The sequence below is a fragment of the Podarcis cretensis genome, assembly GCF_951804945.1.
Source record: "Podarcis cretensis genome assembly, chromosome: 7".
In the NCBI taxonomy this organism is placed as follows: domain Eukaryota; kingdom Metazoa; phylum Chordata; class Lepidosauria; order Squamata; family Lacertidae; genus Podarcis; species Podarcis cretensis.
The window spans coordinates 7104685-7115567 of record NC_137176.1 but is presented as its reverse complement, the minus strand read 5'-3'; the positions used below and the strand labels follow the sequence as shown (position 1 = coordinate 7115567).

General features: G+C 45.0%; 1 protein-coding gene across 10 annotated transcripts in view; it reads right to left on the bottom strand.

Annotated features, from left to right (window-relative positions):
* Window positions 1-10883, bottom strand: part of PACS2 (phosphofurin acidic cluster sorting protein 2) — a 59884-nt gene that overhangs the window by 7777 nt on the left and 41224 nt on the right. For 7 of the 10 annotated variants that reach the window (XM_079983505.1, XM_079983502.1, XM_079983499.1 and 4 more), the window contains 5 exons: window positions 9560-9602; window positions 8754-8796; window positions 5247-5382; window positions 2780-3006; window positions 356-469 (listed from right to left, as the gene is read on the bottom strand). In XM_079983505.1, the coding sequence (XP_079839631.1) occupies window positions 356-469; window positions 2780-3006; window positions 5247-5382; window positions 8754-8796; window positions 9560-9602 (563 nt within the window). Of the gene's footprint in view, window positions 1-355; window positions 470-2779; window positions 3007-5246; window positions 5383-8753; window positions 8797-9559; window positions 9603-10883 lie in introns of those variants that run through there. The other 3 variants (XM_079983507.1, XM_079983508.1, XM_079983506.1) reach the window with 2 other exon arrangements.

Sequence of the window (10883 nt, the reverse complement as noted above, 5' to 3'; positions counted from 1 at the left end):
AGCGGATCCGCTGATAAGCGGCTTAGGGCTTAGGAAAAGGGGGGGGGAGGGAAAAAACCCCGCAGGAACTCGCAAGACATTTTCGTCTTGTGAAGCAAGCCCATAGGGAAATTTGTTTTGCGAAGCACCTCCAAAACAGAAAACCCTTTCGTCTAGCGGGTTTTCCGTCTTGCGAGGCATTCGTCTTGCGGGGCACCACTGTAAATCTTTTCAGAGAATCTGGGCCTAAAACTGAACTTCATTCTAGCTTGCTCTGCAAAGGAACTAAACCCGTAAACACAAGAGATAAAGAATGAACTAAGGAGGATGTGCAAAAGCAGACTGGCAGTCGTAGCACTGGATAACGCGCACTTACCCTGCAACATAGTCTGCTGATGCTTCGCTGTGCAAATCAACCGGCTGATCCCCTCTATGCACTGACTCTTAGAATCAAAGTCTTTGTCTTTCACTTTCTTAGGCAGAAACATCACTAGAGGAAATGAAGCAGATATGTAAACACAGCAGCACCATCTTTCGGTGTCCTCTCTCCTGAGTGAACGTCTTAAGATCCAGAAAGCTGGGAATTAATGGGACCTTTTACAGTACAAAGGAATCTTACATGGGGGCTCCATTCCTGGCCGCTGCATGCACCAGCAGGACATGCCCAAGTCCAGTCCACCCTGCCCCCTTTTGGCATCAAAAATGGCACACGCATCAGCAGTCGTGTGCATGCTCATTGCATGCCAAGTGGAGAGGTGCCTGGACAGATCTGGTTTCTGCTAGGGCATCTCAAACTTTCTACCTGCAGGGCCCACTTGAGATGGCTGAAAATCGCTGAAACCCACCAGTCACATAATGGTGCTACAGGGGCAAAGCCAGTCACAAAATGGTGGCAGAGTTTGGTAAAATTATTGACATTTTCTATTGATATCTACGCTGGCTCTGGAGATATTGTGACCTCCCCAGCCCACATTTGAGACAAAATCCACTGATCCAGAAGCTCTAAGCCAGGCATAGGCAAACTCGGCCCTCCAGATGTTTTGGGACTACAACTCTCATGATCCCTAGCTAACAGGACCAGTGGTCAGGGATGATAGGAATTGTAGTCCCAAAACATCTGGAGGACCGAGTTTGCCTATGCCTGCTCTAAGCAGAGGGTTTTTCTTTCATATTTTTCATATTTTTCCTTCCCACCTACCCCTGTGCCTCTCAAAGTATATTTACCCATCTCCTGTATCTTCTCCTGTTCTCCTTTCACATTCAACTTGTACTTCCCCCTCTCACCCACCTGTCAAATTTGGCCCACAGGGTGTGGCCAGAAAAAAAGATGTGGTCCCTGGATTTGAAAGGGTTTTCCACTCCCATCCTAAAGGTTCGAGCTCTTAAAGCATGATGTCTACAGCACTGAAGTGTGGCACAAAGCTCCTTCCTCCAGGTAAGGCTGGTGTGCCAGTTGGCCACAATTACCGTATTTTTCACTCTACAGTGGTGCCTCGCAAGACGAAATTAATCCATTCCGCGAGTCTCTTCGTCTTGCGGTTTTTTCGTCTTGCGAAGCACAGCTATTAGCGGCTTAGCGGCTATTAGCGGCTATTAGCGGCTTAGCGGCTATTAGCGGCTATTAGCGGCTATTAGCGGCTTAGCGGCTATTAGCGGCTTAGCGGCTTTAAGAAAAAGGAAACAAACTCGCAAGAACTCGCAAGACATTTCGTCTTGCGAAGCAAGCCCATAGGGAAATTCGTCTTGCGGAACGACTCAAAAAACGGAAAACTCTTTCGTCTAGCGAGTTTTTCGTCTTGCGAGGCACCACTGTATAGAACGCACCCGACCATAGGACGCACCTTGTTTTAGAGGGGGAGAACAAGAAAAAAATTCTCCCCCTCTCTGCTCAGCGCCCCTTCAGCGAAGCAGGAGAAACGGAGCCCCTTCCATTTCTCCTCCCGCTTCACCGAAGGGGCGCTACGCAGCTCTCCCTCTCTCCTGAAGCCAGGAGAGTCTTGCTCTCCCAGCTTCAGCAAAAGGAACCCGAAGCCTTCGGAGCGCAGCGCGAGTTCCCGCTGTGCTCCGAAGGCTTCAGGGATAGCCGCCTGAAGCCTTTGGAGCTCAGTGGGAACTCACGCTGCACTCTGAAGGTTTCGGGTTCCTTTTGCTGAAGCCGGGAGAGCCTGCACCGACCCCTCTCGCTCTCCAGGCTTCAGCGAAAGCAACGCAAAGCCTCCAGAGCACGGAGGGAGCACTCCCTCTGCACTTCGGAGGCTTCGTGTTGCTATCACTGAAGCCAAGGAGCCTGTATTCGCTCCATAGGACGCACACACATTTCCCCTTAATTTTTGGAGGGGGGAAAGTGAGTCCTATAGAGCGAAAAATATGGTACCGAAGCACCTGTAATGTCTTGTTTATACTATTTTTAAAGGAGGGAATGACAGTTCAAATTCACTGTAGCTCTATTTCCACTCTAACCACAGAGGAAAAGCTCAAGGTGAATTCCTATGCTCATTGAACGGTAGACACAAATGCTAACATGCCACTCCAACATGAGAAAATAAAGTTTACACTATGATCAGTTTCCACATGTGAAGGAACTGGTCCTAGCTTGAGCTAGATTTAGAGCAGCCAGCACAGCGTCGCAAGACAGAAAGGTACGCTAAAATTAATTGGAAACTCTAGTGCAATTAAATGTATCTCACACACTAACAAAGTCAGTGAGTTCGAGCTCCAGGAATATTTTACTACTGAAAAATGCTAATGTTAAGCAATAGAACATATGTTACAATAGCCAAGAAGTGTCCCTTTTCTGCACCTTTTTTGTTCTTTTCCTTTGTGACAACCGTCATTGACATCGTTGGAGTGGAAATGGCATCCCCACTCGTAGGCAGACGGCTGACCTGGAGAGACCGAAAAGTGCATTTCAGAGTGTTTTTGGCAGAAGAGGGGTCCTTTTTTTCTGAGTCTCTCTTCTTCTCCGTAGGATGAGTTGCAATCCAGTAATCCACCTGAAGGCCCATCAGTTCCATACCAAGGCCACAGCTGAAATACGTTAGGAAAATACTATCATTTCTAAGCTGTGACAGTCCCAGGTAGCCCAGGTGAGAAACACGGATGATACCAAATTGAAAAGCATTCTTGGAACAGTGCTTAGTATTTGACACTGTGATCGACCTTTCAAGTGCCTTGGCTGCACAGGTGCAGTCAAAAGACTTCTCACATAACTATAAGAACTCAGGCACATATATTTGAAAATAGGTAATGTAACTTGAGACCCAAATGACAACTCAATATTAAAGCCTCCTCAAGAATCTTGTGCCAGGTGTGTCTTTGCAACGAGGCACCTAGGAACCAGAGTTTGTGGCCTCTTCAGAACCGAGTGTGACTTGCAGGTACACATCTGTCTTCAAAAACAGTGTAAGAAGCAACATATAGCATATTGTTCAGCACTTCCTATCTAACATGTAGACCATCTTAATTAGAACTTAACAGGACAGATCTATTTATGTAATTTCAACTTTGTTTAAAAACAGATTCCAACTAAATGCTATATAACATTGCTGACTTAAGAGCAAAATTAGATGTGGTCATGTTCTGCTTAATTCTTCATAAAGCCCAGAAATGATGGGGATATTAAAAGTGCTGCATAGGCAGAGGAAGAGAGAAGCTCTGAACCCTTTTCTTTGTAGAGTATTACACAGCATAGTGGAAAATTTTGTAGTGCAGGAGATCATCGCAGCAGCCCTAATGAACCACACCCCTAAGGAAAGTCCCAAAATGCAGGCTGGTTTTGACCTGCATGTGGGATGTGATATGTAAGTAGCAGTGAAGTACAGCATTCCTTGTTTTCCTAGAGTGGACATGCAGGGGAGTGTTTGGTCCAGCCAGTCAAAACTTCCTGTTTCCTCCTGGCTGGGACATACTTCCTTTGCATGTGACTACAGGTGGGCGTGACCTTACCTGTCCAGGTAACAAAAGGGACAAGGCATGCAGCGCTCTCTCTCTTTTTGACTTCCTCCATCGTTGGAGCAGCTTTTCACTTCCAGCCAACAGAGGACACAGAGATTATCCCCATATGGGATAGATCCACATGTATATACTTTGTAACTAAGTCTGCCTTCAGGGATCACACTATGCTCTGCTTGATGTAAGTAAATTTATTTTATTCACTTTGTATAAGATTGTGGTATCTTTTTTTCTTTTAAGAGGGATTTAAGGGAACTTACCAAGAATATACAATTCAGTCTAAGACAGACTGAATTGTATAAAAGTGAGAGGCTTACACAAGCCGGCAACTAGCTACCCACTGGGCATTTAAAAGGGGAATGTGAAACTCTTTTAAGTAAAGGAACTTGCTAGCGCAGGTTAGGAAGGATATTAATAAACAATATATCCTCTCCTGCCTCCCTGAACATTCCTATACTGCAAAGCCTTAAAAGGCTCAGGACTGCAATTCCTCAAGGACTGCCTCTCTCCATATGAACCAACCTGCACCCTGCAGTCATCATCTGAGGCCTTTTTCGTGTGTCCGGAAGTGTGGCAACAAGAGCAGGCCTTTTCTGCAGTGGCTCTGTTTGTGGAATGCTCTCAAAATTATCCAAGGGATGGAGCAACTGCTTTATGAAGAAAAGTTGCCACATTTGGGACTTTTTAGTTTAGAGAAAAGGTGAGTCAGCATTCTGACACTGAGATTCCTGCATTGCAAGGTGTGAACCCCCGAGATTCCTTCCAACTCTACAATTCTATGATTTTATGACATGGTAGGAATTTATAAAATTATCCACTTTCATTGTGCCACGCACAGAGAAAAGCTTTTCTCCCAACCTCATAAAACTAATTTTTTTCTGATATTTCGAATTACTATTTAAAATATTCCAATTACTATTTTGAAATATTAATTTGATATTGAATTGTATTAATCGTTTTGATGTTTTTTTGTCATTTGCTTTATTTATGTTATTGTGTTTCATAGTAAAGTGATTATATCGTTTTTCACCTCAGGAAAAACTTGAGTTAATGTCTGAAGGCTGCTAGCGTAACCTTGTGTCAAAAACAGGTGCAAGGAAAACTCTATCAGGAAGACCTGCTGAAGTAAACAACTAAATATTGCTTTGGGGGTGGGGATTTAATTTTCAAAAAGGTGTTGAACAGGCTGAGATGAAACAGAATATGAGCAAATCACGAGGATAAACTGGCAATTCAAGGTCCTCATATAAAGGGGTTTTACTTCTTCTTCCGTATTTCGTAATAGAAGAGAGAGAAAAGGGGAGAAGGTGTTTTACCTGGAGGAAGCCAAGGTGCCTGTGACCGATGGGGAGGAGGGTGGGGTGGGAGAAGATTCCTTCAGAGCAGGAGACACAGAAGGCGGGGTTGAGGAAAGGACACTTGAACTGCAGGGAGCAGCATCATCCGAGTCACCTTTAAAAACAGGATTCAAATGGTTGGTCTGCAGACAACAAAGACCACTTTAAGCATCATATGGCAAACAACGACCTTTACAGGATAGAGAGATAGATAGAAAGAAGGCAGGCGAGATGTGACAGACATATCAGCAGAACAAGAGATGCAGAGAAAGCAAAGCTACGGCTTCTCCAAAGACAAAAGTTAGAATAAAAGTAGCGTGGAAAACCTCTGTGCCTGGCAAACATAAGGGAAGGATCCGGCCATGGTAAGTAGATGCAATTAGTAGCCTGGCTTACTTTCCTAGAGGCAAAACTGAGGACTGCATCAGTTATGGTTGCAGTCATTGCAGATCAATCACCTGGAACTGGTACAAGGAGGAACATGAGTTTAATTTTTAAAAATGGTAAATAAAATACAAGTGGAATAAAAATGAGCAAAGTTCTAAAGCAAAATGGAGGAAAAAATATATCTAAAAGTTATTGAGATACTAATTTCCTTTGTCTTCATAGAGGAATGGAATTGTAATATTGGAAGGATAATTTAGTCCCTGCAAAACAGGGCTTGGACCCACAACCCTGAGATTAAGATTCTGAGGTGCTACCAGCTGTGTAACAGATATTGCTATCATGCCTATTATAAAATAAGCCTGTGAGAATGAGCTATCTTAATATTAGCTAAGCACTTAGAAAATGTTAGGCATTTATTAAGTACCGGTAATTAGAATATAATATTATGCTTTATTATTATCAGTGATAGTCGTAGAAGTAATACTGTAATATTGACAATGGCAGAAGAATTCAGAGGATCTAGATCAGGCTGGGGGAAGTAGAAAAATGGAGTAGCAATTTATTTAAAAATGTAAATTTTGTAATTTTCCTTTTATGAATATCTTTTCAATATTCGATTGAAGTTGAAGTACACATATTACAACACAGAGAGAGAGGGGGAAAGAAAACTAATGTGAATAAGAAAGCGCATAATGAAAATGAAGTTAAGGTAAAGGTAAAGGTACCCCTGCCCGTACGGGCCAGTCTTGACAGACTCTGGGGTTGTGCGCCCATCTCACTTAAGAGGCCAGGGGCCAGCGCTGTCCGGAGACACTTCCGGGTCACGTGGCCAGCGTGACATCGCTGCTCTGGCGAGCCAGAGCCGCACACGGAAACGCCGTTTACCTTCCCGCTGGTAAGCGGTCCCTATTTATCTACTTGCACCCGGAGGTGCTTTCGAACTGCTAGGTTGGCAGGCGCTGGGACCGAGCAGCGGGAGCGCACCCCGCCGCAGGGATTCGAACCGCCGACCTTTCGATCGGCAAGCCCTAGGCGCTGAGGCTTTAACCCACAGCGCCACCTGCGTCCCATGAAAATGAAGTTATACCCTCCCAAATTACTCACAAGTCAGGTTAGTGTATTTTTCCAAAGGAATGAGATAAATGGTAACAAATCCCTGATTCAGCTTTGCTGATGTAGGGGCTCCTCCAGAGCTTTGATCCCAATTTGCTCACACAAAGCTGACATGGAGGTTAAATTATATTGTCTTTATTGAGCATTCCTTCTGGTTGGTCTTCAGGGTGGTTCTGTGGCAGTGAGCATTCAGCCTGCTTTCCTTCTGAGTTGCTTGAGGGCGTTTGTGAGGGATTAGTGGAAGACACAGAACAAAGTGAGCTTGTGTCTTTTGGAAAAGAGCTGCTTACTTGCCTGAGCTGCTTGGAGGCTTTGCTTTTGTGTGTGTTTTGCTGTGTGCTCTGCTTCAGCACATGGTCTGAGGGGGACGGCTACTGCTGAGAGGAAGTTACCATATTTTGCACCCCATAGGACGCACCGGCCCATAGGACGCACCTAGTTTTTTGGGGGGGGAAATAAAGAAAAAAAAATTTATTTCCCCCCCAGGCGCGGGGCTGGAAGAACCAGGTCGGGGAACAGCGGGAAGGCGCGCTCCGCCTCCCCGCTGTCCCCGAGCTTGTGGGGCTGGCGATGGGGAGAAGTGTGCTGAGCCCGGGACTGCAGGCAGCTCTGCGCAGCCATCGGGAGCCGAGCAGGACTTTGCGCCCCGCTCCCAATGGCCGCGCAGAGCTGCGCTGAGCCCGGGACTACAGGCAACTCTGCGCAACCCTCGGAGCCGGTCTCCTGAGGGTTGCGCAGAGCTTCCTGAAGCCTGGAGAGCGAGAGGGGTCGGTGCGCACCGACCCCTCTTGCTCTCCAGGCTTCAGCAAAAGCCTGCATTCGCCCTATAGGACGCACACACATTTTCCCTTTATTTTTGGAGGGGAAAATGTGCGTCCTATAGGGCAAAAAATACGGTAGTCAGGGGTCTACGGAGAGCCATGTGGATAAAAAATGATACTGCCAGACGACAGCATCAACCTATAGCAAAGGACTATCCCAGAGTCGGTCACGACTGGACCTAATGGTGAGGGGTCACCTTTAATAATAATAATGATAATGATAATGATAATGATAATGATAATGATAATGATAATGATGATGATGATGATGATAATAATAATAATAATAATAATAATAATAATAATAATAATAATTTATTGTTTATATCCCACCCATCTGGCTGGGCTTCCCCAGCCACTCTGGGTGGCTTCCAACAAAATATTAAAATACCATAATACATCAAACATTAAAAGCTTCCCTAAATAGGGCTGCCTTCAGATGTCTTCTAAAAGTCTGGTAGTAGTTGTTCGCTTTGACATCTGGTGGGAGGGCGTTCCACAGGGCGGGTGCCACTACTGAGAAGGCCCTCTGCCTGGTTCCCTGTAACTTGGCTTCTCGCAGTGAGGGAACCACCAGAAGGCCCTCAGCGCTGGATCTCAGTTTCCGGGTAGAACAATGGGGGTGGAGATGCTCCTTCAGGTATACAAGACCAAGGCCCTTTAGGGCTTTAAAGGTCAGCACCAACACTTTGAATTGTGCTCGGAAGCTGAAAGACCTTGTGAGCATGCAATGGAGTGAGGTCAGTGGACTAGGGAGACTACGCTAGTCCCCTAAACGTTCCCAGTAAATTAGAGTATTAAACCTTTAAAGCCTGGTGCCTCCCTCCCAAAGCCCAGGAAGCTTTTGCCCGGCTTAGGGAGGGAGATGTGATGCTCCGATGGGGACCAAGAGCCCTCTTGCCATGGCAGTAGGGCTCCAGCATCGTCACACCTTCCAGCTTGTCAAGATCCTTCTTCAACTGTGTTGCTCAGAACTGGTCGCAGAACAGGGCCGAGAATATTGCTTCCCTTGATCTGGACAATATACTTCTGTTGGGGCACTATTATAAAATACAACTGAAAACCAGACATCTGGGATCGCTTGGACTATAGTCAGACTACCGGCCTCCAACGTCCATGCCATGCTTTAGTGAGAAATGACAACATCGTTGAAAGTTTTTATTACCTGAAGTTGCAGAGGACTGTTCAACTATTCCAACTTTTACCACCTGAAAGAAGAAAAACATTTTACATAGAATTATTAGCTCTGCAGTGACAGTTTAATCGGTTTCCTGTACCCATTGAAAAGCAGCTGACTTTGTTGTTGAGGGGAGCTCAAAAGTGCTTTGGGGGTGGGAAATGTGCCCCCACTGACTTGCTAATCAGGCTAACGTTAACCGTTTTGTGGGAGGTGGGGTATTACCGGTTTGTTTTTGTTTTATTCTGTATTTTGTGTTTTCATTTTGAATTTCAATGTTGCAATCTTCAGGTGAAGGGCAGTATACGAATTCAATAAATAAAAAAGTAAAATAAATTTGGTTACCAGCGTTGAGGTCAGAGCATAGTGCAGTAAATGGGAAGCATCAGTCATGAAGTATCCAAGGAAATATTGCTATTGCTCTTAATGGGACACAAGGTTCAATGTGTGCATGTGCATATAAAACTGGATCAGAGTTTCAGAGTGAGGGCAATACAGCTTTGGTTGCATAACATAGCCAAATATGACTGACTATGTAGCTCCACAACATCAGGATATCAACTAACATGATCTGTGATTGAGAAGGAAAAGGTCATCTTCGGATTTGTTAAAAATTATGCTGCTGCCACAGATTGTGGACGTAACAGCTGTAAACAGGCAAAGAAAAATGTGGAAAAATGAAAGACGGGGATTTGGGGGTGTATGTTGTAATCTCTGAAAGCACACTTTTCACCATGAAAATATTTGGGGATGAAAATTTGTCAGAGTTCTTAATGGAAAAAAATACTACTCACTCCAACAAAAGGGATGAACTTCTGAGCAGATTCTTCATCTGGGCTAAAAAGATCAGAGAATCATGATCATTTCAAAAGCCAGAAGCTGGAAATTTTCTTATTGTTACTATCAAGCATGCAGCGGTTGCAAAAAAACATGCAAGCATAGACTTCTCTATATGCCCAGAATAATTCTTCTGCTGCAAACCCATGCAGAATGAAATTTAGCCGGCACACGGACATGTGCACACAAGCATGCGCAGACACACCCTACACTCATAAAAACAGCACACTTGTCCTTACTTTGACACTTGTGTAGTTAGAGCAATATGATTTAACATAAAGAGAAAATTTATTCAAATAATATATAAAAGAGGTGACAAACAGTATATGTAGATTATGTTGAATTGCCCATTACAAGCAAATATTATGCATTTTGCGATGTAAAACTAGGTACCATTTACTTATTTTATTTTATTGTATTTTATTTATTATATTCATATACTGCCCTTCATCACAAGATCTCAGGGCAGTTTACAGAGTAAAAAGGTAAAGGTAAAGGTACCCCTGCCCGTACGGGCCAGTCGTGTCCGACTCTAGGGTTGTGCGCCCATCTCACTTAAGAGGCCAGGGGCCAGCGCTGTCCGGAGACACCAGCGCAGCACACGGAAACGCCGTTTACCTTCCCGCTATAAAGTGGTACCTATTTATCTACTTGCACTTAGAGGTGCTTTCAAACTGCTAGGTGGGCAGGAGCTGGGACCGAAAGATGGGAGCTCACCCCGTCGCGGGGATTCGAACCGCCGACCATGCCATCGGCAAGCCCTAGGTGCTGAGCTTTTACCCACAGCGCCACCCGCGTCCCTTTACAGAGTAAAATACAATATAAAAACACAAGTTTTGAAAGAAAAATAACAGAAGATAAAAACCCACCCCACACCTTCCCACAGACACATTGTAAAGGCTGTAGAATATTAATCAGCCCAGGCTGATTCCCCAGGCACCTAAAATATAAATAATGAAGGCACCCAGCCAGCCTCCCTGGGGAAAGCATTCATTCCACAAGCGGGGAGCCACTGCTGAAAAGGCCCGTTCTGGTGTTGCCACCTTCCAGACATCATATGGTGGAGGCACACAAAGAAGGGCCTCGGAGAATGAACACAAGAGTCAGAGACGGTTTATATGAGGAGAGGCAAACCTTCAGGTAACCTAATAACACAAAATTCCCATCCAGTCCATGTGTCCAGATCATGTACAGTGGTGCCTCGCAAGACGAAATTAATCCGTTCCGTGAGGCTCTTCGTATAGCGGTTTTTTCGTCTTGCGAAGCAAGCCCATTGACAGC